We start from the raw sequence: 24,346 nt of genomic DNA on the forward strand, positions 1-24,346 counted from the left end.
ACCCCAGGGCCTTGGCCAAGGTCAGGGTTGAGCAAAGTCACTGAGCTCAGCAAGGACAGACACTCCTGTTTATCTGTTATCACAGCCCAAAAACCACACTGAAGCATCCTCAGTCTGGGAGCAGGCGTGTGCCAGGCTCAGCATGAGCACAGTGGCCTTTACCACGGCTACAAAAGCTCTCTGGCATCAACATTCAAGGCGATGTGGAAGAAATCCTGGGGAGGATCCGTCTCCTCTCTTCCCAGAACCTTCAGATTTGATGCAGCCACAACAACCCCTTTGCCATCACATTCCTGGCTGGGCTGCCAACCTGAACTGCTGTTCCCCGTGGTAGGTGCAGCCCCTCTCGCCTCCACACCCCCCTTCCCAAAGCTCTGATTCACCTCGGAACCCAGCATTGATGTAATCTGCTCGAGAGTTCAGCATTAGGACTGCATCAGCCGTGAGACGTAAGGAGAGCCACATCACACAAACAGCTGTTCCACAAAAGCTTTATTGCTCGTTTGAGTTCGAGTTCCCATTATCACATTTCCTGAGTTTCTTAATGAGCTTTCAAATGAGATTTAAATAGAAAAGGATGGGAGAGAAAAAGGGAAAAATAGGGAGAAGTCAGAGATCTCCCTTCCTTGAGTCGAGACAGAGATGAGATGGGAGAACAGTGCCTGTGGGCAAGTCCTCTGCTGTGAGAGAGGGCTGGGCTGAGGTGGAGGCTGCCCTAGCTCGATTTCCCCTCTGCCTCCATCACAGAGCCACTGCCACTGTCACCATTTCCACAGGCTGAGGAGGAGGGGTTGCAATCCTGCAGTGCTCTGGCAGGGAGCACGGGGGGGTTGGGGACAGCCAGGGAAGGGGCCCTGCTGATGCTGTCCCTGTGCCACGGATAAAGAGGAGATTACAGCTCACGGTTTGTAATCTGGCTTAAAACCTGACACCGTCACCGTAGGCAATCTGGGCTAAGAGAAGCATTTAATAGGCTTCAAAACACACAGGCAAAAAAACATAACCCCACCAGTGAAAGGAGAGAAAGAGCTCAAGGCACTGCTTGCACCAGTCAGCACTGGCAGGTACCGATGGATACAGGATCCTTCACGATCCTGAACAAGGCAATTACATGCTTGTTACCCCAATCTACCCCGTAAAACAGAACCCAGGCCCTGCTGGGATTTAACTGTGGGAAGCAGAAGGCAAATTAATGCCCTTTTCTGCTTGTGTAGAGCTCACAAGTGGAGAGCATCCAGAGCTGCCTTGCCTTGGACGTTGCAGGAGCTGCAGCACTTTGGGGGCTGCTCTGAGGTTAAGGCAGTGGCACACAAAGAAGCCAGACTCAAGCTGCAGGTCCATTTTGGCTTCCCTAGAAGGGTTTATTTAAAAAAAAAACAATCATTATTAAAAGATGCCTGCTCTGGCAGGAATGACAAGGCAACAAACCCATTTGGCTTGTGGCTTAAAGGGGAGGCAGGAGGACACAGGGAAGCTTCTCCTGCGACTTGCTGTGGGAAAGTGGCTGGCCAGGAGTCCCCCAGGTGCACACACACCTCCCCTTACCTGCACTGCATGATTCACTAATGCTTCAAAGACAGACAAGAATCACCCCCAGGAATGGCAGCTGGCTGTGAGGCCAGCCAGCAGCCTCAGGTCTTGAGACTTTGGGAACCCAGAGTTCATTGTTACCAGAGAGGCCGCAGTGTCACACACCCCTCCAGAACCACCATCAGCCACAGACACAAGCCCTGTGCTCCCAGGCTCTGCTCATGACCCTGGTGTTGCCCCAGGATGGTACCACTGGAGCAGTGCCCCTTTCCCACCACTGCTGCCTCAGTGACCGATGATCTGCAGCATCTCTGCAGGGTCCACGATCTTCTCCCGGGGTTTGCCAGCAGCTTTGCCTCTTGCCACTTCAGCAGCATCAATCTTCTGCCAGTCCGAGAAGGAAACAGGACGGACCCCTGGGGTGATGGTGAGAGACAGGAGAGAGAACTTAACCAAGTAAGAACAAGTTCAGCCTCACCTCTCCGTTAGCAGGGACCTGATGTGGCAGCAAAGCTGCCCTTTTCTGACACGGTGTCAGAGCTCAGCCTCGCAAAGGAGAAATAATTTCTAAAGCCACAAGGAGAGGGATGGCAGGTTCCAGTCGGTTCAGATCAGTCAGACCTTTGCAAACCGTAACAACAGCGAGCACAAACCACCTCAGGGGACAAAATGCTTCCAGTTCACTGTTAAACCTCAGACAGTTTAAGAGGCAAAACACACACACACACTTTAATTGAATGTCTTTAAATACAGCTACAGCAAATTACTCTCCTGGGCACTTTAATCTTTCCCCTAATTTGCTTGGAAGGATTACTAGGAAAACCACTCAAGAGCCATAGCTCACTGTCTCGGCAGCTGACAGTGACATTTTACCCAAGGTCTGTGCTACTTTTAATGGCCGTTCCCAGAAAGTGGTCATTAACTTTAGCAATGACATAGATATTTGAGAGAATTCAAGTCCTGTTCTCCCTGGACTTTGGAACATTGAAACGGTAGAAAAATCCATTCCCATGATTCAGACTCTGCTCCCTCACAGATCCAGGAGGAGTTAGGCTGCGTTGAACCCTCCTGCTGGCTGCTACCGAGCCTCTCACACTGACCTCGGCTGCGCAGGATGCTCTCCACGAGCCCAAAGCCTTCTCTGAAAGGGGATACATCCAGCACACCCCCCTGGAGATCCTCCAGCAAAGACTGGGCAGTGTCAAAGCTGTCGTTCATGGTGGTGATGATCACACCTGTGGGTCCTCTCTTCACCCACCCGCTGCAGTACAGACCTGCAAGGGCACATGGAGCAGCCAGGCTCGGGTCAGCACATGGCCTTGGATCCTTCTGGCTGCAAGTCCTTGCCCTGTTCCCCACCCTGGTGGTGTGAACAGACCCCTTAGACAGTGCTGTGGCAGGATTTTGTGTACCTACAAATCAGCACTAAGCAAGGCTGTGTCACTTTAGTAACAGGATGCAGTAAAACCCCTGTGCTAAACCAGACAACCCTAAAAAGAGATGTAAACTGGCCAGCTCTTATCCCCTGATAGAGACAGCTCATTTCCTCAGTTTTCACTCTCCAAGATGTGCAATATCCATGCCCTTGGTGAATGAACTTCCCACCCCAAAGCCCCCAAGCCACCAGCTGTGCTCAGCATGTCCCCTGCAAACCCCTGTGCACACAGACCTGGGACACCCTCCACTCTGCCCGAGCTGTTGGGGATGACCCCGCGCTGGCTGTCGAAGGGCACAGCCGGGTCCAGCGGCAGGCTCCGGTAGCCAATGCTGCTGAGCACCAGCCCACACTCCAGCTCCTCCACTTCTCCAGTGGGAATGGCTTTGGCAGAGTCACCCGAGCCCTGAGAGAGGTAGGAAAAGGCTGCTGACCACCATCGTCAGCACTGCAGAGCAACAGCCCCCTCCAGTCCCGTCTGGCATCTTCAACCCCTGGGTATTTGCTAATATTCTGCAGCAGCATCAGGGAAAGAACTTCCTTTGGAAAAACTCTTAGTGGTACCAGAAGCCCCTTTGCTACCAGATTCCCTAAGAGCCTGCCACAGGCCACTCCAGCCAGACAGGGAATGCAGAGCTGTCTTTGGAGAGATTCCCACGGGATGCAACAACGTCCTGCTCCATCCCAGCCCCCCAGGGCTGCCAGTCCCTGGTACCTCCAGGCGGGTCAGGGCCATGCGGACGCCCCTCGCCCTCCTGCCATCAGCACTGGGCAGCACCTCCTGGGGGCTGCGCTGGAACTTCAGCCCCCACTCCCGGGGGGCTGCTGCCCCTGCTGCTGCTGCCTGCATCTCCACTCGCTTCTCCAGGGCTGTTTTCATCATCAGCTCAGTCAGTCGCTTCCTGGGCCTGGGAGCATCTAGGAAAAGAGAAATCTTCACAACAGGAATCAGCAAAAGCCCCTTAGGACACAGCACTGGGCCAAGGCCATGTCAGGGCAGTGTCAGTGTGTGAGTCTCTCACGTCAGTGGGAGCCCAACACCTTTGAGATGACAAACTGCAAGTCAAAGTAACCAGGGGACCTCCCGAGGCTTGAGGCCAGTGGGACACACAAATCGAAGTCTGCAATTTCCTGTCTTGCTGGTGCTTGGAGGCAGCAGCCCATGGAGAAGAGCAGGTCTCTGGACACCCTTGAACTCAGTGTTTTCTTTTCAGGTCTACAGGAAGCTGTTAAATCAACAGCCTTGGGATCTCCCCTGCAAGGTTCCCTCAGCCCTCCTGAGTCTCCTGCCCTCATCACTCAGTGTAAGCACTGAGTGGCTGCACAAACAGAGATACACAATGTTCCTTTGTCTTGGTACCTCCTGGCACTCTGAGGACGTGACACACCATGGTAACTGAGCCTGCACAAGCCAGGCATTAAGTACAGGACAAGAGTTTCTCTGATGTACACTCTGGGCACCCGCAGGTCACTCCTGGTTGCTCACTTGCCAAGGTCAGTCCCTGTCTGGAGGAGCAGGGCACGTTTTCCTCACCTTTGACAGCACTCTCGAGGCCTGTGAAGTCAGCAGGGTCCAGGACAGCTCTGGCACCAGGCAGATTTATCATCTCACGCAGCTCCTGGGAATTGTGGCAGGAGAATGTTACCTCCAGCAGAGAGAGGACAGCCCCAGACCCCTAGGACGCAGGAAATGGGTGCAGGAAGGGGGATGCCTGGGATCCACACTCACCCCCAAACCACCTCTCCCCACCAGGGATGGGCAGTTTGGGGCTCAACTCTGGGAAACAGCAGCACCTCCATCCTCACCTTGATGGTGAAAGCGACTTGGAGAGGTCCCCTCCTCCCAACCAGCCAGACACGCTTCACCTTGCTGCAAGCAAGAGCTGCCAGGGAGCTGTCAGTGATGTCTGTCTTCTGCAAAACAGAGACGCCAGAGTGGGACGAGGGCAGGTCTGGAGGGAGCTGAGGGGAAGGAACAGCCTCTGAAGGTGAAAAATCAGCAGAAAAGCTGGCTGTGCATGCAGAGAGCCCAGGAGAGGACGGGAAACAAGTCATCTCCCTTTGCACAGAGCTGTTTGAACAGCTGGTCCCTCATCACTGAATGTTCTTCCCGAGGCCATAATGCACCAGAGGTAACGAGCCAGCACCCCGTGACTGCCTCAGGGGATCCACCCAGCAGGTTCACCTTGGGGCTAACAGAGCAAAGCCTTCCAGTGAGCTCCATTCTGAGATGCCTGCAGATGCTGTTGGGGGACTTCCCAGCTCAGGATATACAGGCTATGGATGAAACCTGCTGCAAACCACAGCTCAAATCACCACCTGCCTGCCCCAGGCAGCTCCAGCACAAGCACGGCCAGGCCTCACCCTGGTGTTGGCACCTCATAGAAATCTTGTGCTTTGTTTCAATCATGTGTGTTTATCTAGACTGCAAGATCTTTCCCAGAGAAAACATGATGCAAGAGACACAAGGTAACCAGGATAAACCATTCCAGACCAATATTCGTATCAGGGAACTACCTGCCCACCCTGGCACTCATAGTAGTGCCATGTCTTTTACAGCACTGCTCCCAGCTGGCTTTAGTCACTGGCTGGCAGTGCCTCCAAGTTTGAGGTTTTTTAAAATTTAATTTAGATATTAATACGGGAAATTGTTGCACAGCTGTAACAAACCTCATGGCATTTCTCCCAGAGGGAAAGCCTTTGTTGCCAACATCTGGGGCAGCAGCTGTATGGAGCAGCTGGTGCACAGCAGCTCCCAGCTGCCTGTAGGGATGAGGTCCACCAGTCCCCCCAGGGTCACCAGCTGAAACCAGGCTGCTGCTCTCAGCTCCAGTAGGAAAAGATCAATCCCAACAGAAGTTTCTGGTTTGGTGGTAGAAGAGGGAAAGTGGCTCCTCTTTTGCTTCTCATGGAAAGCAAGGGATGATGCTTGATTTCCAACTTTTTGAATGCCAGCAGAGCAATCCAGAGGGCTCTGCAGCATCACCCAAGTCACAGCCACAGCCTTGGATCACTCCCTACAGACTGTGAATCCATGGGTGCACCCAAAAGGCAGCAGCCTTCCCTGGGGAAAGATCCCGAAGACAGAGGAGTCTGAGGTTTTGTCTGAGATGGGTGGGAGCCAGAAGCCACTCAGCAGGGAGGGCATTTGGGGCCCGGGCTGCCCCCATGGTGCAGAGCACCCATCACTCACCCTGAGGAGCTGCAGTGGGGACAGCAGGATCCGGGCAATGTCCAGTGCCACGTTGCCATGACCCAGAATCAGCGCTGTCTCACAGCTCAGGTCAGGCTTTAGCTGTGGGGAGAGACTCAGCTGTGACTGAATCCACATGGCCTCCACAATGTCCAGCCCTTTAGACCCGCTCCTATCATCCAAATTCCCTTCCACCTTGCTTTGCCCCAAAAAGAGGTGATGCAGATTGGGAAACTGCACATCAGCCTCCTCCCCAAGCAGACACAGCTGCTCCAGGCACCCCAGATGATCCCTCTTTCCACCTTTCCTGCTCTCCTGGGAGCAGGAGCTGTTTTGATCAAAAAACCTCCTCAGGAAGCAGAGCATCATCCCTACAGGTTCCTATCTGGCCTTGCCAAAATGTGCTGCCAACGTGCAGAGCCAGCTAATCCACTCACTGACGTGCAAATTGTTCACATTTCTACCATCTAAGAAGGATTTAACATGTCTCCTGTTAATCTTTTCCAATTGCAGGCCTTTCAGGACTTAATCTGGAGCTGAATGCCTGCATTTGGATGGGAAGGAGGACGGGAGGAAGGGCAGGGAAGCACAGGGAGGAAGGGCAGGGAAGAAGCACAGGGCCATACTCACATCCCGGTTCTCGGGTAGCCCGTTGTACCAGCCCACGAAGGCTCGGGCTGAGTAAACACCAGGGAGGTTCTCCCCTGGGATCCCCAGAACCCGGTTGTCTTCAGCACCATAACTCTGAGGAGGGAGCAGACACAGTCAGAGATGTCACTATGTGCAGGGTTCGACACCAAAACATAAATCTCCCCTTCCAGCTGCTGCCAGGGTCACTGCATGGCTGTGATATCCCCTCCCAGGGGCTGACATACTCAGCGGAAGGGCTAAACACAGCCCAAGCACAGGGGCTTCATCCACCTCATCATCTTGGGCTCCAGAGCCAAATCTGACGTCCTTGGTCCAAGGCAGAGCATGACAAACTGAGGACTGAGCAGCAAGGACAAATCCATGGCAGGCTAAAATAAGCATTGGCCAGCACAGGGAGAGGTTTCAGAGACCTGCACGTGACCCCAAGCTCCAGCACAGGCCCCCTGCAAGGGCTTTGGACAAGCCTTGGAGCATCTGAGCTGTCCCAAGGCTGGTAAGAGTTTTCCATGATAACAAGGCACCCACAAACACCTCACCCAAACACTCTTCCCAAGATCCCAGTAAAGAATAACCCTGCAGACCTTTCCCAGGACTCCTGGGGCATTAAGGCTGTGGGTACCCACCAGCACCACGGCATGGTATGCCTGCTGCAGCTCTGGCACTGTCACATCCCTTCCCACGGTGACATTCCCGTAGTAGGCGCAGCGCTCCGAGTGTGCTGTCTGTGTGAAGGTGTTGATCACGTTCTGCAGAGATTACAGACCTGGAGTTATATCCCACAGCCAGGGCCAAGGCCTGCTGCTGACAGGAGATCCCTGGGCCTGTTCCCTCCAGCCTTGAGATGCTTCACTGCCTCATCCCAGTCAAGTTATTCTGAGACTCTTATCTACCGACAGCCAGAGATAACTCACAGGGAGATAAGCACAGCTGTAACTTGGCACTCTCTCCACCACCCTTTGTGAAAGGAAAATCCATATTTTTGACCCACCTGGGAAGGACAGGACCTTTCCAGTACATTCAATCCCTCAGAATAAACCCCCCTGCAGGGGAAAATGCCTTCCCAAAAGTGAGGTTTGCAGCCCACCTGGCCCCCTCTGCTGGCATCTCATCTCAACCCTTCCTGAAAGCCACTTCCTCGAGAGAGGATGCAGGGCAGGATGGCATCCAGACCTTCTTCTTCTTCTGAGTGATCAGGGCTACACAGCAAAACCTCTGCTCCCACCCCTGCAGCTCCAGACAGACTCAGCACGGGGACAGGACAAACACCACCATAACAGCTAGGGCAGTGTCTGCAGCATGTCCATTCCTCTCCTCTCACACAAAGGGATCCAGGCATTTTGGTCTTAGGATCTCCAGGGATTAGAGGAAACCATTGCAACATATTGCTGTGTCTGGATCTCCTGTGTCTGGATTTCCTGTGTCCTGCACTTCCACCTCCACTCCAGCTCAGATATAGCAGATACTCCTGGGTACAACTCACTGCCAGGCAAAGAAAAATGGTCAGGAAATCTTTGGTTTAACCCTTCTTGCCCAAGAGAGCACCTACAGCCCAACTTCCATGGCCCCCATGAGGAGATCTGTGTGTTCCCAGAATGGGTACTGACTGAGGGGCAAATGGCAGCAGCAATGAGCAGGTGAGATCTTGCTGGCAAAAAGTGCCAGCAAAGAAACCAATCCGTGCTCCTTGGCCTTGCTCTAGGCCAGGCTGACCAGCACCAGGTCAGCACTTCCCATCATAAGCCCCTGGTTCTGGCCTGCTGTCCAGAGCCCTAATGCCAGGTATCCCATGTCACCCATCTGTGGCCTTAGCATGGACAAGGAGGAGACCTGGACCTCTCTGGTCTGAGAGCTCCATGTTACAGAGAGCCTGAGGCACCAGGAAGGGCAGTAACCACCTCAGCTGCACCTGCCACTGTCACCACACACAACCACACAGACAAGGCCAGGGAGCCAGCACCAACCTTCACCTCAGGGTGGTCTGGGGCCACTCCAAAACGGACAAGCCCAAAGGGCACAGGCAGCTTCTCATAGATGTCCACAAGGGCCCCACCATGGTGCTGTGGGAGAAGAAAGTCACAGTCAGGATGAGGACGAGGTCACAGGAGCCTAGCAACATGCATCTGCAGCAGGGGAAATACAGGGCAGGAGGATGGGCTGCAAGCCAGAAACAGCCTCTTCCAGACTTTTCCATGAGCAGGATGATGCTGCACCTGTTACTACCAGCTCAGACCTCAAGATGTAGCACAGAGTGACCTGAACCACCATCAAGTCCATCTTGTCAGGCTCTATCTCCCTACCCAGTCCTGAGCTCCTTTTTCACTCTAACCTGGTGGGTATCCAATACCTGGGGGGCTGATCAGAGAGGCCCCCATGCCAGCTGGAAAGCAGCACCCTGGGTGCTGGGGGACCTGCCAGACATCTCCCAGTCCTCAGAAATGTCCATGCCATCAGATAGCCTGGGCTGAGTCACCTTGGGGCCAGAGCCTTAGACAGATGTTTGGCTGCAAGGCTTTTGTTATCTTGTATTTTGAGTCACCCTCTTCCCAAGATTAAGCAGCCCTGAAATTCGTCCCTGAGGCTTAGTAACAGCTATTTTCCAACACATTCCAGAGAAAACACAGCATGGTTTAATGATGGGGTTAAGCTGCTGTATCTCTGGAGGGTGCCAGGAGCCCAGTTCTGTGTTCACGTCTCATTTCCCAACAGAGCTGACTGCCCAGAGCACCGAAATTTGCAGACACAAGGTAAAGCATCATCCACGTGTCTTAATTCTGCTGGGGAACGAGGAGAGAGGAGACCAGATCCCACACATCCACATCCACTTTGAAAACACAGTTAATGTCATTCCTGCTGGGTGACAACAGCTTTGAGGGAGGTAGATTCCAGCTGATTATTTGATTCTAGAAAAAATCACTAGGGATGAACTCACAGCAACCAACCTAAGTCCTGAATGGACGGCCCAGGGACAGGACAGGGATGAAGGCAGCGGTACCTACCCCAATCAAAGAGGCCCAGGAAGACCTTGTGGGGTCTGGCCTGCCCCAAGCAGCCCCCCAACACCACCGACCTGGCTGGAGCAAGGCCAAGATCTCACTAAACCACCCCAGAACCTGCTGAGAGCCAGGGACTCCCTCGGTGGGCAGGTTCCTGCCCTCTCCCGCGGCCAGAACCCATCCCGGTACCTTGAGGATGTGCTGAGCCGTGTAGAAGCCGGCGGGGCCGCTGCCCACCACGCAGACCCGAGGCGCCGGGGCCGGCGAGGACAGCCACCGCCGCAGACCTGTAGGGGAGAACGACAGGCAGGGCGTGAAGCCACACGAGCTGCCACCTGCCAGGGGTGGCACAGCCCTTCCCCGGAGCCCGGCACCCACCCAGCGGGGCTCGTCCCCCCGCGCCGGCCATCGCCGCAGATCAGCAGAGCGGGGCCGAGGTTTATGTACCGCACCCGGGGAGGCGGGAGCGCCTCAGGGTCAGGGACAGCGGCCTTGGCGCTTACGGCCAGGCCGGGGCCGCCGGGGTGTCAACTGCTCCAAAGCGTCAGAAGCGAGACCCCCGACCCCGCGCACTGGGGTCCCGGGGGCCCCGCGCCTCTCACAGCCCCAGGGGGAGCACAGGCCTGCGGGGCGCGGTTCCCGCAGCCCCCCGGGCCCACGGCCCCGGTTCCCCCGGTCCTGTCCCTGTCCCCCCGGGGCACGTGTCCCCCCGGGCCGGGTTCCGCTGCCGCCGCCGCGCTCCGCCCCTCACCAGCTAGGCCCCGCCCCTTCTCCCCGCCAACCAATCGTGAGGCGGGACAGCGCCTTGCTTAGCATAACCCCACCTCCTACCCACGCCTGTCCCCGCCCCCGCACCGACAGCCAATGGCAGCTCGCTGTTTCTCACGGCGGCTGACCGGAAGCGAGGCGATACCATAGAGAGGCGGGGAAGGAAGAGCCGGCTGGCGGCCCTTCGCACCGCCGCTCTCTATGGTCAGACGTCCGCGGTACCCTGCGCGCTCCTGCAGCATCATCATCGCTGATGCCGCTGAGTGCTTGCTCTCCTTTATCGCCTAAAAAGCGACCAGCTGCCGAGGTCTACCGGGGAAAGCGAAGCTTTTTTTAACTATGCTCTGCACAGGAGAAACCCCCAGAATCCTTCTATAAACGGTAAAACATTAACGCCAGAGAGAGTGGATAAATGATGATGACAGAGCTCCTGCCCCAACGTCCCCATGGTCTCTGCTTGATTTCCTCCTTCATCCCCATAACTCGGCGCATTTCAGATGCTGGTTTTCACACCTCCCATGCGGGAGCACCACATCCCATCTTGGTTCAGCCCCTGCACAACACACCAGCCAGAAAAATCATCTCAGCGGGTCCAGCAGACATTTAAAAGTTGGCTAGATGCCAGAGCACGCAGGCGAGTGCTTGACGGGGCTTTTAAAATGCAATTAAGACCATGAGGAGTTCACAGCCAAGGAGCTGGTTGTAATATGGATCATAAAACCCACACACTTTCTCTCCTGGTCTTGGAAATGAGTTGATGGCTTTCTGCAAAGGCACGCTGAGAATGACAGCTGGCTCTGTGCCTCCTTCTGCAGCTGCTCCTTCACCTCCTCCTGGTGAGGACCAGGAATTCAGACGGCTCCAAACCTTCATCCTCAGGTCAGCACAGGAATCATCGAGCCCCAGCCCAGAGAGGCAAGGCAGAAAGCTCCAAATATCACAATAGAGATCATCCACAAAAGCAGTTGGTTTAAATTTGGAGGGTTCCAAGCACAGAAGTCAGAATCCTCCTTTTTTTCCCAGAATTCTCCCTTTCCTCCATTAACTTCTACATCCACCAATTCTGGCAGGGAATAATCCATCTATTTATCAAATCACAGGCCGTCTGCTGCTGGCTGAGGGACCTGCAAACACTTGCCCTCAGATGGCATTGCTTTAAACAACATCCATAAAATCCAGCTGGGAAAAGGCCTTGGAATGGCAATGCTTGGGAACATTTTGGGGCTGATCTCTTTGCAGGGCAAAAGAGCATTTTGTGTCCACAAACGGGAACATGTGAGTTTAAGATTACCCTGCCTGAACCAAAAGCACCTCTAATGCTCCCTCACTCGTCCACTGGGAGCTGGGAATGCCAATAATTTATCACATTTATCTTATTCATCTCTGATACTCAACTGAAGGATGAATGGGGGAGGAGGGGGCACAGTTCTGGGGAGGGTCTTTGACTCCCCAGAGCATTCAGGCCATTTGCTCTGGCCATACCCCTCCAGCTGCTCCCCTACCTACGTACCCAGCATAATCCCTGCTCAAAGGATGGGAATTTGACCTTTGGGTGTTTCATCATGTCCTGGATCGATGACCCACATGGGCCTGGATAGAGGTGGCAATGCCACCAGAGCAGTGCACCAGCAGCCCCTGGGCCCCAGCCCAGGATAAATCAATAATTCAACATTTCTGATGCCAAAGGGGTCATGCTGGATGGATCAGGGCCACTTGTCCTGAGTCTGGATCATTTGCACAGGGATGCCATGGCCATCCCAGCTCCAGCCTCACATCACAGGACACTTCTCCAGTGCATCTGAGGACGCTCCTGGACTTGGTGGAGGAGAAGTGGAGTAAATCACCATGGATTGCCTGCTGCAACAATCACCCTGCCATGGGCCAGGGCAGAGCATCTCTGTACACATTTACCTGTGAAGCCTTATAAATCCACAATGTGGCACTGCAAGGGTCCAGCCAGGATGGGAGGACAACTCAAATCAGGGAGCAAAAGCCCAGGCTCAGAGCAAAATCACACTGGTCTCAGTTTGGCCACCTCCCCTTTCTGCTGCCAGCTCCCCGCTGGACACTGGGGTGGACTTTGTCATCAGTCCTGAAAGTCTGGGACAGCAGAGCACCCTTCAAAGCCAGACACAGCTTCCAGAGGGGGCTTGAACTGGCCACGTGAGCATCCCAGCCCCTGTCAGCAGCACAGGGGACAGAGTTCACCCAAGCCCTGGACACCTGCCTGCCTCTGGCAGATGATTCCCTTGATAAATTCTTGCCATAGCAATGACCAGGTCTGGGGTCACCTCTGGCACCCCAACACAGACACCCCCTGGGGTGAGGGTCTTTCCCCCAGTCCTACCCTGGGCATCAAAGGATAGCAGTAAAACTTTCTCCAGCAACAAAACCCAATGATAAAGGAAATCCATCCAAAGTGTTAAGGCTGAATTTGCCAAATCTTTGTTCTTAGAAGGGTCTGGTTAAGCCCAAAGTCAGGCAAAGCACAAACAGCAGTGACACAACCCCCTCTCCACCATCCACCCCTTCTCTGACACTCCAGTCACATAGCTGCAGCTCCATCCTACAGATCCTGGTGCTTCTCAGCTTGAGATGTCTTGGACATGGTGCTGCATCCCCCATGGATGGGGGGGGTTTCCTCTCCCCAAGTGTGAAAGCAGAGTGGAAAAAACTAAGCCTGGGAGTAACTGAGGGGGGACCCTGATTTTTCTGTCCCTGGTGTTACACTATCTGGTTCTCCCCCTGCAGTGGCACTGTGCACCGTTTTCTAGCCAAAAGCAAGACTTGAGGGAGGGATGTTTCCTACACCGTGACTTCCTGGAGGTGTTGATCCTGCTAAAACCATCCCTCTGAATGTCCCTGTGGGAAACAGTCTCTGTGCTCCTCACTGGATGCCCACCAGCTCCGTTATGGGGGGAGCATGGACCATCAGCTCCTCGTATCTCTGGAGGAAGAGCCAGAACCTGGAGCTGTAGGTGTCCTCATTGTAGGGCAGCTTCTTCTGCTTCAGGAACTGGGAGACGATGGGTTTGATCTGCAAAGGCAAAGGTAACATCACTGCTGTGCAGGATGCCCTGGTGTTTGTACAAGATGCTTGAAATGTGCCCAGAAAACCCACCCCACACGCCCAAAGCTGGGCTGGAGCAGGCAGCACCAGCCATAGTGTCTTTGCTGTGAATATTAAGTGGAAGGTGGTTTCCAATTGCAGCATCACAGGGTGTTCACCCTGGCAAAATGCCTCTGTAGGACTCCAAATTAAGAGATACCCTAATGAGGCTTCTAATGAGAGGCAGCCACGAATGCTCATCATTCACACCCATTGTTGTTCCCAGATGTCCACACAGCCAGCGATGGGACTGGGAGGTTGCCACAGACTTAATAACCTCCTTCCCTGCACCACCTCTTTGGGGAAGGTGGGTCCTGCCAGCCCACTGAGCTCAAGCAAAGGACACTGAAAATAAGGGCACAGCACGGAGCAAGTGGTGATCCTGTGCTGAAGGGCAGTGTATGAACCTGCCTTGGGATCCCCTACAGCCAGGACACTGCTCAGAGCCCAAGTTTTGAATGCACCCCGCACCTCAGAGCAGCAAGTAAGTGCATGACCAAAGTGATAGGAGGTTTGCCAGGGTGTCTGAAAACATCTGAAACCAAACACGGGACTGCGTAATGCTGGGGATACTTTCCCAATGGAATAGCTGGACTGCTGGAAGGCTGCTGCAGGCTGGAATTGGGACCAGGAGAAGGGAGCAGAAACCCAGGAGAAACAGGAATGGGATGGCAGGAGATGGGTTAGGGGTTGTTGCAAAGCAGTGAGTGGTTTCCAACATGGGAAGGAGCAGCCAAGTCTGACAGTGGGGGTGGGAGATGGATGTCTCGTCCCCATGTCACCTCCCAGCCACCCTGTGGGGTCATCTGACCTTCAGGCACATGTTGTCAGAGAGGCTGGGGAAGAGGTGGTGCTCCACATGGCAGCTGATGATGGAGTGGCCGAAGGACCAGTCGAGGAGGGCGTTGCGGGGCAGGTTGAGGACACCCAGGCTCATCTGGTGGATCCGCTTGGGTTTGTGGTCAGCCGCGAACATGGGGAGGCCAATGTGCTGCAGGAGAGGCAGGGTGGGCACCCTGTGGCACCTGTCACCTCCCCAGACCCTTCCCAGCAGAGCCAGTGGCAGCTCTGCCTGCGTGTGGGCCCAAAGAGCTGCATTTTGGGGTCTCTCTGCCAGCCCCAGAGCTGGGTTTGTCCCTAAAGTCATTCCATCTTGTGTTTGTCTGTCCATGGAGCCACCAAGGAGCTCCCAGGCTCTCTTCCCCCAACACATTCACACTAACAGCCCCCAGTCTCTCCCCACCCCAGGGTCTGTAACACCACCTGAAATGAACATCAGCCCTCCCAATCCTGCCAGCCACTGCAGAAAACATCATTCTCACCCCCTTTGCACTCATCTGCCCTGATATTTTCCTAGGGCCACCACTTTCCATCCATCACCACCAGCCTGATCCTCCTGGTGACATCAGCACAAGGGAGGTGACGATTGAACCCACTCGCCTTAAGGTGACACAAGCTCCAGCCAGTAGCATCAGGGCTTTGTCACCAGCACTGGGTGGTGTCTCACCTGACTCCAGCACTGTTGGGATACCTTGAAGCTTCAGGTCTCTACCTGGAATATGTTGACATGGATGTAGGGATGGGCCAGGAGGGAGCGGGTGAGCAGCATGCAGAGTAGGGCAGACCACGGCGACTGGAAGCCAGAGACGTGGAGCAGGAGCCAGTAATGGCAGTAAAACCCCAAAAACATGAAGCAAAGGGTCCGGAGAGCTGCCTTCCACTCCACATTCCTCAATAAACCTGCACAAGGAAGAGGTGTTGGTGTTTCCCTACCACCACTGCTGCTGCTCCAGCAGTCGGGCTGACCAGTGTGCCAACAGCCCGACAGCCCAGCCCAGCCCATGAACTCATTTTTCCCATCCTCCAGGTTGGCCCAAACCCTATAGAACTGCTGGGATGTGGGTCTGAGAGCCTGCCCAGAGCAGCAGCTCCAGCTGTGCATCATCACTCAGGGGATTCAGATGCACCTTCATTTCTTAAAATTTGCCAAGTCATTGTCCATGCATTTGGCACTGCCCAAAGCTGGGTCATGCAGCCTGAAGAGCTTTGCTTCCCCAGCCTCTTACTGCTTTCTGGGCTCTCCTCCCTGATTGTTTTCTGGCACCAGTATCTCCCTGGAGCCATCACCTTTCCTGCCCAAGCTCTTTGTGTCTGGCCCCTGCAGCCCCTCAAACCTCCTCCACCCCGCACATGGCCATCAAACACCCTGAGTGATGCTCTGATCAACCTGAGACCCATGTGTGACGCTGAACCCCATGTGTGACACTGAACCCCGTTATGGCCACAGATCTGAGTTACAGAAGAATGGATTTGGTGTGCTTCAGGCTCATGATGGCTTTTGCCATGCTTTCAACATCCAGCACAGGAAAAGGTGAAGTGTTTTCTCAGCATCAGCAGAAAGTAGATGCAGCAGATGTGGTCCCCAGGTAAATGCAGCATCTCCTGCCTTTCCTGCAGCCCACTGTCCCACCTGGGGCTGGTGTAGTTAATGTGATGCCTCCAAACAAAGCAGGACCCTTGGGTGGGGTGAGACCTGGGCAGTCACAAGCTTCCCATAGCCAGCACCCTGTCCCAAGGCACCTGGGACACATACCAAGTGCAACCAGAGGGGTTAGGATGGGCACTGCGAGAGGCGCGATGAACATGTAAACGTAGCGGTTCAGGAAAGGAATTTTCCACGTGCTGGAGTCCCCCAGGCCGATGACATTGGTGTAGCCGTGGTGGATCTTCACATGGTTGTAGGTGGCCTGCTCGACTGTGAAAGCTGAGCAGAGCTGGGAGGGAAGAGAGAGAAGTTGTGGTGCCGGGGTTGGGCACTGCCTGGCTTGCCCTTGTGTGGGAGGAACCCAGGGAGATGCTCTGGAACCATAACGAAGCACCATGGGGAGATGCTTTGCACCCTGCAGACCCCAACTAGTCTCGAAATGGACTTTTAAGAGCTTCTTCTAAGAGTTAAGCACTAGAAACCTTTCCCACCATTCCAAACATTCCCCACCACCGAAACGTGCTGATGGGGTAATTTTGGGGGCTTTCCCACTCACCTCAATGAAGAAGATAGCCCACACTTTGCTCCAGGACTTGGACTCAGTCAAGGCATTGTGGCTGGCCAGGTGGCTGCCCTTGACAGTCAGAGTATGATGCACCACGCCAAGGATGAGGACACCTGCCAGGAAAGGGATGGCCTGGGCTGACCGCAGGCACAGGAACCCTGTGGAGAAACCAGTGGGGCAGGAGCTCGGCCATGCACACGTCCTGCAGCCCTCTGAGCCAGGCTGGAGGTGTTGCTACACCCAAACACGCCAGCTATTGCCCCAAACCTGTTCTTCAGCTGTAGTTACAGGTATTTAAACCATGCAAGTCAGAGTTTGCCTCCTCATGACTGGACCAGCGACGCTCAGCCTTGTGCTGAGGATCTGGCTACTTCCAGCCTCGATGGCAATGAGTGCTGCAGGTGCCTGATCCCACCCCACAGTCCACTGCTATCATTACTCTGCCAGGATTTCAACATCCTCAGGAGTTCAACAGCAAAAGAAGGTCCCAGCTTTCCAGCCATGCCACCAGAGACCCACCCTCCACTGTTTTCCCCTGCACCCGCCACAGCCAGGGCCACTGCTGCCAAAACTGCTCTGGTTTCCCTGTCCCATGGTGGGACACGTCACCCACTGTCCTGCCCTGTGTATATCTGCCTGGGCACCATCCCCTCAGCCCAGGCTGTACCCCAGACACCACTGTCTCCTCACCCCAGGCTGTACCCTGGGTGTCATTGTCACCTGCTGTGGGTCAGAGTGCACCAAGCCATGCAGTGGAGGAGTTATTATGGCTTTGTTACAATCTCAAGAGGTGCCAACAGGCTCCCAGCACAAACCAGCCATGAGGAGGCAGTGGGACCCCTGGGGACACCCCGGCCATGGTTTTGGGGGGCTGGGACAGGTTACCTGCAGGGAGCAGGAGGAGGCTGCAGGCAAGGATGCTGATGTCCACGCCGTGCCGTTCCCACCAGCTGCTGCTCTTCACCACCTTCTGCACCAGCTCCGAGAGCTCACTCATCAAGGCCTCCTCGGGCTGCCCTGCTCGCTGTGGGGCTCCCTGGAGGGTCACGTCCCCGTCACCCAGCGCTGGCCCCGGCTCCCAGCCCGCGGCCATCACGTCTGTCCTGCTGTCACCAGGTGCTGTCGTATCCCGGAGCGAGGGGTCCCGCATCCCCCTGAGCCGGGGGACACCGCTGACCTCACCGTTGACCTGCTGTCCCCTCGGCCTCACCGGGTCCCCATCCTCCAGCGGCATCTCCGTGCTGGGGACAGGCCACGCCGGGTGTCACCCCCAGAGGATCAGCCCCAGCACCCCGACCCAGCGCGGACGCGCTCGGCGGCTCCTGCTGCCGCCGAAGGACACGGGAAGGGCAGGGATGGGAAAAAAATAAACAACCCGAGGAGAACACAGCCAGCGGAGACCGGAAAGTCACCCAGCCTCCCACCACGGGGACAGCACAGCCACCACCGCCCCTACTCACGCCAGCCCCGCGTCCGCGGCTCTCCCGGCGCTGCCCAGCCCCGGGTGCCCGGGCAGCCCGCAGCGGTGCGGCTGCGATTCGGAGAAGGGAGGAGCAGGCAGGACTGGGAGGAGGGAGGATGCAGATGAGCCATGGCAATAATCCGCCCTCGTGGCCCATTTAGGGGAGCCGCCGTGGGCAGAGCGCTCGGCGAGGGCACAAGGAAGCGACGGCGGCAGAGGAGGGAAGTAGTGGAAAAAAGCTGGAGAGAGGCAATGGAAATGTTGGAGGGGAAAGAGCCAGGAACAGCCCTGAGAAACCCAAGCGGAGCGCTGAGGACAGGGATAGGGTTTCACTTTTGCCAGGGACAGGGAGCAGACGTTGCCTGTCCCACGAGGGAGCGGTTTTGGGGAGAAAGTCAGCTTTTTCTACTGCGAGGAACAGGCCGTGCCCGCCTGTCCAAACTGCTACTGCTGCGGAGCTGCCCAGCACCCTCCTCTCTGCCGGGGGCACCGAGCCCAGGGGCATCCACCAGGGACCAGGCCACCCCAAATCTGTCCCTCGCAGCTCTGGCACCCAGCTCTGACTCCCGCAGGGTCTCTCTTCTCTTCTGACCTGATTCTGTATGAATCTCCCCCATTTTCCATCACTGCCTCCTGACTCATCACCCGGACACTGGCATCCAAAAGCTCTGGGTATGCCCCTGCACAGACCAGGACCTCCAGAGCCCTATTTCTTTATGAAGGAAAGTTAAATCACATTGTTCCTTGTTGTGGCACTGGATTTCTTCTTGCTTTGTTATCTCTCCTTGCCAAACCTCAAATCAGCTCAACTGATCCACCAAAACTTTAATGAACATTGACATCCATCAAATCCCTATGGATTTGTAACAAACAAGGCTAGTTTGCTACACCAATCACTAGGATATCACAGCCCCAAAGTGGGATGGGCTCAGCACCTCCAGTAACATCACATCACTGCTGTGATTTGCAGGGAAGCAAACCTCACAACTAAGTTACACCAAGCCCCAGGGAATTGTCATCATCCTCTGGAAAAAAATAATAACAATTTTAAAAATCCCAACTACTGCAAAATGGGCAGAACTGAGAGTGCATCAGACCTGCTGAGGTTTCATTTCCACTGTAGGAGCCTGCATTAAGAAAGACCATTTCTAGAGCCAGGGGCACTGAGGATTCACTGTGCTGTGTGAAGCCCAGCCAGTGACTCACTCTGATGAGCAGAATGGCTTTTGCCACCTGCCCACAGCTGGGAGAGCACCCATGGGTGCTGCCAGGCCAGGGGAGGCAGGTGTCAGACCCAAAGGCACATCGGGTGGGGCTGCTCCTGAGAGCCATACCTTCATTGTCACATCTCAGATGTCACCACAAGGCAGTGGTGACAGCCCTGCTCTGACGGTGCCATTTGGCAGGGGCAAGGATGAGCTGTGCTGGAACTGCCATTGCACAACGGGGCAGAATGGGTTATGTGGGGACTGCTGAGGAGGAGGAGGAGGGGGTGGGGATCAGCCACATATACAAGATGAACATGATCCATGAGGATCCCACTGCAGCTGGCACAGGGAGAGGCAGGTGCCTGGCATCACTCAGTTCTGTGCTGCCACTGGGACCAGAGACACCCTGGGAGAAGAGAACAAATAGTGGGTTGAAAACTGCATGGGAGAGGCTGAATTTTGACTTCTGAGGAAAAGTGCTGAACCCAAAAGAGGTACAGCCAAGATGGGAGTCATAACGCTGACAATAGACCAGAAACCGTAAGAAGAATCTGCAGAGCCATAAGGACAGTCAGTGTGTTCAGGATTGTAGCTCTAAATCTGCTGCCTTACAGAGCTTCATTTCTAAAAGAAACTATTAAACCCCGAATTACATCTGATTTGCCACCACACACAGGCTGTCACACAATTCCCCTGACCCAGCTGAGATCTTACGGATCAAAGCAAACGCTGACCTGGCCCTTGCACTGTGGACACAAACACCTCCAATTTAGCAGGGAAAACATGTGTAAGACTCAGAAATCCTGCAGCACACAGCAGGGCAGCTGGAGGGATCAACATAATCCCTGAAGCAGCGAGCTCTGGCCAGCAGCTGCTGACCCTGTGGCTGGCTGTTGCCCTGGGCACCACGAGGGTCCCACAGGCAGCCCCCACTGCCTCCCCAGGCATCTGCCATCTCGAGGGAAACACAGGAATCAGACCCCACCACTCTCCTCATCTGACCCACTCCACCCTAGAACTGAGCCTAGCCCCTAGAAAGGCCAAATCTGGCTCCCAGCAAGCTCCTCCCATGTCCTTGCTCCCCAAAAAGGGGAAAACGGGCTAGTTTAGCCTGGCAGAAGGACACACAAGGATGCAAGTGCTTCCTTGCACTGCCAGGGTCCCAGCAGCTTATGGTACAGCACCTGCTGTACCAGAAAAGCAGTTTCCAGCCCAAATCCAGGAGTATGGAAAAGCTGCCATACTTGCACCGCAGGGTAGTGGTGAGGGGGGAGAGCTCTCTCAGCAGCCCTTCCCTCCTCACAGCCACCCTCCTCCTCCTCCCTAGGAAAGGAAGGCTCAGGCTGCAGGGGCTGGCAGTGGGACACCACCAGATCCCCTGGTTGCTTCAGCCAGACGCTCCCAAAACCACCACCTCCCCTTCCCCTGACATGGCTAAATCTGCAGAGATTCACATTTATAATACCTGGGTTTGGGCAGCACTTCCTCCCACCTCTTTCAGACCAAGCGCTTTTGGGTAATTAACTTAATCAGGGATTAATTACCTCCATCTCCTGCCCAGCAAGGAGACTTTAAGCACTGACTATCCTTGTCTTTTGGGGTTTGGCAGAACTGTGGGGTCTTCAAGAAGGAGAAATTCTCCGGATTCATCACCTCGCTCCAGCCCTTTCCCTGAGCCCAGCGGCCGAGCGAGGAGCTCCATCTGCAGGCAGAGCTCTGCCTCCATCACCCCGAAAGTAGCTCCTTGCCCCCAAATTCGGGCCCTGGCACACGGGTGTTCGGCACATCCCGAGTTCCACAGCCGAGCAGCTCCCACAGCTGCTGCCAAGGTATGAGATCAGCTCCAGTCCCTACTCACCCATGGGGCTGCCCCAAGGCCAGCCGGGGCACCCCAAACCTTCCCTCCCTGTGGAATGAGGAAAGAGAGAAGGACAAGCTCGGGAGCCGTGGGGCAGGCACCAGAGGGAGTCATAGCTCTGTGCAGCACCTGCTCGGGCTGTAGTTTGGCCAAAAGTTCAGGAAATTGAGCTGGTGGGCTCCCGAGGGATGCTTAGCCCTGGTCTGATGGCCTCCCGAGGGATGCTTAGTGCTGAGCTCATGGGTTTCCAAAATGTGTCAGGGCAACAAACTTTCAGTGGATGCCAGAGCTGGCACAGCCACTAAGCCCTCACCCACGGGATGCAAAATCCCCTTCCAGGGACCAAAACCTTGGATACTGGGAGGACATAGCCACTGAGCCTCATCCCATGGGTTGCTAAGTCCCCTCTTAGGGATCAAGACCTCGGGTGCAGCCACAGCCTCTCTGAGAGCTCTTGTGGTGCCAGGCTGGGACGGGGCTGGCAGAGGGGGTGAGATGTCAGATCTATCAAGGGCTATTTTTTAGTCCACATCCTCCCAGCCCTGCAAAACTTGGCAAGGTGATGCTTTTAACCTTAAACAAACACCCTTCCTGGGATATCTCGCTGTTTGCAGGGCCACTTCAGGCTACAGAAAACTTCCCGCTCGTGCTCAGCAGCTCCGGGAAGAAGCTGGATCCTGGTGCTGCCTAATCTGGCCGGTCTGTTTGCATGGCACAGACCGGACGGCGGCGAGACGGGGCGGGCAGAGCCCTGGGTCATGCACTGGCTGCGGGGGAGGCATTGTGGACAATGCCTGGTCTTATCCAGGCTCTGTATTGGTCTTATCCAGGCTCTGTGTTGCTGCCCTGCACTGCCCTGGCACCTCTGCATGGAAGTGGCTGGATGCCAAAACCCCACCAAGGGCATTGTCAGTGCAGAAAGGGGTTGGAGGCCCCACAGGCTCAGTGTCATTCACACCATCCTTTTCATTGCTGCTATATTTTGCTCATCCATTTGACCCCAAGGTGGGTGCTGGAGGGATTGTAGGTGGGGAATTGCTCTGCCAAACCTCAGTGATGTTCCCTCCTAGGGTGAGAGCAGCTGGGATTTACCTTCCAGCAGCAGCCAGGTATGGAGACATCAACCTAACTCCTCACTCCTGCAAGCTTTAGGGACTACATGGCATTGTAGAGCCTGAACCCTCTTGGCTCCAGGGTTGGGACAATGGTCCTCCAGGTCCTGGTTAAGCCAGAGTGCTGTTATGCTGCAGAGATAGACCACAAATATCCCTGCACTTGCAGGATGGGGATAGACCCTTGGGACGGCCTAACAGAGTGGGAGATTCTTCCCTGTGTGGAGTTAAACACGTGCCTGGTATCAGCTATGCCACGGGTCCAAACATAACCACCTCCCCTCTTCCCTTTCTAGTAGCCACCTGCAAACACAAGAATCCCAAAGCAAAGGGATAAGCACCAGGTGCAATTTCTTTACTTGCCAAGGCTTTGTGAGACTCACAGCAGTGGCTGGTGAAGGAAGGTTTATTCAAAGCACATGGACACCAAAGCCAGCACAAAGCCCTGCCCTGAGCTGTTGGACATCCCAGCCCAGGGCACGAAGCCACAGCACCAAAACCCACCTTTCCCCATGACCACCCCCAAAGCCCCTGGGGGCTCACTGTATATCCACCACCAGCATACTGTACCCAGGCTGTGTTTTCAGTTTTATATATCAGCAGTGAATAAAGAAGTTGTCATCCACCCCTGCTCCAGCCAAGCTTAAAATCCAAAGCCTGGCTGGAGGTGTCAACTAATCACAGACTTCCTCCACTTAGCAGCTCAGGGCCCAGGTAATCACTGGTTTGGATGCCTCTGCTCTTGCCCCGACCGAAACTGCTTGCCCCCACCCCTGTGTCCCTGGCGTCACTGCCTGGCCAGGTGTTACCCAACGCAGGTGTGCGGTGGAGATGCCGTGGGCTCCATCCTTCTCCTCTGCCATCGTGCTGAGCCTGCCACCAACAGTGCCACCAAGGGGTGGTTGAGTCTTCTCTCCTGCCAACCTGGCAGCTCTTCTGTAATGCTGAAATTTTGTGGCAAGGATCAGCCCTGAGGAGGGAACCAGCCAGGGTTCCAGTTCCAGTCAGCAGCCAGCAATTGGAATGATGCTCCTGGACACAACTCTACACTTCCAGTCCTCAAAAATTAATTATGTTCCTCCTTATAAACATGGCACTACACAATCCCAGCCTTCCCAGCTCCCAAGTGCCCTTCTGGTCCCCAACCAGAGCCACTGGGGCTGGCCACACACGTATCCCCACAGACAGGCACCCAGGCCAGCAGCTCCCTATCAGACGCCCACACAACATTTTTACCACTCAGTGCAGGCAGTGTAACTCCAGGCTCCATCCTCCGCCCTCTCGAGGAAAGAGGGACGTTTCCAACCTCCTCAGTGTGCAGAAGGAAGGAGGATGTGGACCCCAGATGGCATTAGCCAGCACTTGCCACCTTGGGCTGATCTGTGACTGATCAAGGATGGTTTGCAGGGCAAGGCTGAGTGTCACTACTCACAGCTGCTTTTGGGGGACAGTTCTCCCTGCCAGCTTCCACTGCTGGCTTCACATGCCAGAAGGGAAAGGCCCTGGGAGGCAGTGCAGGGCTCAAGGCCGAGTGCTTCTTCCTTTCTTCCCCAGGAGTTTTTGACCAGGCTCTGCTGGGGCTGTTGCTTGTCCAGTTTAAGAAATTGGAGCTAAGATGCATACCAGCCTGTACCTGTGTCTTTACTCTGTTCCTGTTCTTTGTGGTATCAGGATACCTTGAATTCATGGAAATCAGGAATTCCTGCAAGACACAAAGCTCCCTGCTCATTAAGAAGCCCAAGTACATCTTGAGATTGCACAATGCAGCCCCTGCATCTGAGATGGGCACTGCGCTCTTCTGGGCATATGTCCTTGCTTTTCCCTGGCACGACAAGCTGGTGCCACCCGGGGTGCAAACAGCAATTAGGTACCACGGTACCCAGGCAGGTGCTCGATCCCACACTGCTCCAGCCGCAGGGTAGGCGAGGGCAGCCAGGGCCATGATGTAAGCGGCCGTGCCCGGGAGGCAGTGCTGGA

General features: G+C 55.2%; 2 protein-coding genes across 4 annotated transcripts; both read right to left on the reverse strand.

Annotated features, from left to right (window-relative positions):
* Positions 1-475: 475 nt before the first annotated feature.
* FDXR (ferredoxin reductase) lies at positions 476-11,751 on the reverse strand. 2 transcript variants are annotated; one of them, XM_088176802.1, is made up of 12 exons: positions 11,709-11,751; positions 9,992-10,089; positions 8,771-8,866; positions 7,433-7,555; positions 6,789-6,902; positions 6,159-6,260; positions 4,772-4,879; positions 4,500-4,584; positions 3,681-3,883; positions 3,200-3,371; positions 2,631-2,804; positions 476-1,946 (listed from the first exon to the last, which is right to left on the reverse strand). In XM_088176802.1, the coding sequence occupies exons 1-12, from the start codon at positions 11,734-11,736 to the stop codon at positions 1,816-1,818; spliced, it is 1,434 nt and encodes a 477-aa protein (XP_088032928.1). In that variant the 5' UTR covers positions 11,737-11,751; the 3' UTR covers positions 476-1,815. The 2 variants fall into 2 exon arrangements, with proteins under 2 accessions (XP_088032928.1, XP_088032927.1); XM_088176801.1 differs by lacking the exon at positions 11,709-11,751 and adding an exon at positions 10,181-10,471.
* A 1,241-nt stretch (positions 11,752-12,992) lies between these two features.
* Positions 12,993-18,277, reverse strand: FADS6 (fatty acid desaturase 6). Of its 2 annotated transcripts, XM_014878271.2 has the most exons (7): positions 18,190-18,277; positions 17,615-17,970; positions 16,721-16,887; positions 16,273-16,453; positions 15,232-15,419; positions 14,491-14,670; positions 12,993-13,607 (listed from the first exon to the last, which is right to left on the reverse strand). In XM_014878271.2, exons 2-7 carry the CDS (start codon positions 17,961-17,963, stop codon positions 13,458-13,460), a joined length of 1,215 nt encoding a protein of 404 aa, XP_014733757.2. In that variant the 5' UTR covers positions 17,964-17,970; positions 18,190-18,277; the 3' UTR covers positions 12,993-13,457. The 2 variants fall into 2 exon arrangements, with proteins under 2 accessions (XP_014733757.2, XP_088032930.1); XM_088176804.1 differs by lacking the exon at positions 18,190-18,277 and having other exon boundaries at positions 16,721-16,842; positions 17,615-17,978.
* Positions 18,278-24,346: the final 6,069 nt, after the last annotated feature.

Source organism: Sturnus vulgaris, chromosome 20 (assembly GCF_052056855.1).
Source record: "Sturnus vulgaris isolate bStuVul1 chromosome 20, bStuVul1.hap1, whole genome shotgun sequence".
NCBI classification, from domain to species: domain Eukaryota; kingdom Metazoa; phylum Chordata; class Aves; order Passeriformes; family Sturnidae; genus Sturnus; species Sturnus vulgaris.

Excerpts from the sequence above, each read along its gene's own strand:
- FDXR (XM_088176801.1), bottom strand. The coding sequence starts at position 10,211 with ATGGCCGGCGCGGGGGGACGAGCCCCGCTGG. Across the intron at positions 7,556-8,770 it reads CAGACCACCCTGAGGTGAAG|AACGTGATCAACACCTTCAC; the intron begins GTTGGTGCTGGC and ends TAATCTCTGCAG. Across the intron at positions 1,947-2,630 it reads GAGCATCCTGCGCAGCCGAG|GGGTCCGTCCTGTTTCCTTC; the intron begins GTCAGTGTGAGA and ends CCATCACCCCAG.
- FADS6 (XM_014878271.2), bottom strand. The coding sequence starts at position 17,963 with ATGCCGCTGGAGGATGGGGACCCGGTGAGGCCGAGGGGACAGCAGGTC. Across the intron at positions 14,671-15,231 it reads TCCATGTCAACATATTCCAG|CACATTGGCCTCCCCATGTT; the intron begins GTAGAGACCTGA and ends CCTCTCCTGCAG. Across the intron at positions 13,608-14,490 it reads CTGACAACATGTGCCTGAAG|ATCAAACCCATCGTCTCCCA; the intron begins GTCAGATGACCC and ends TTGCCTTTGCAG.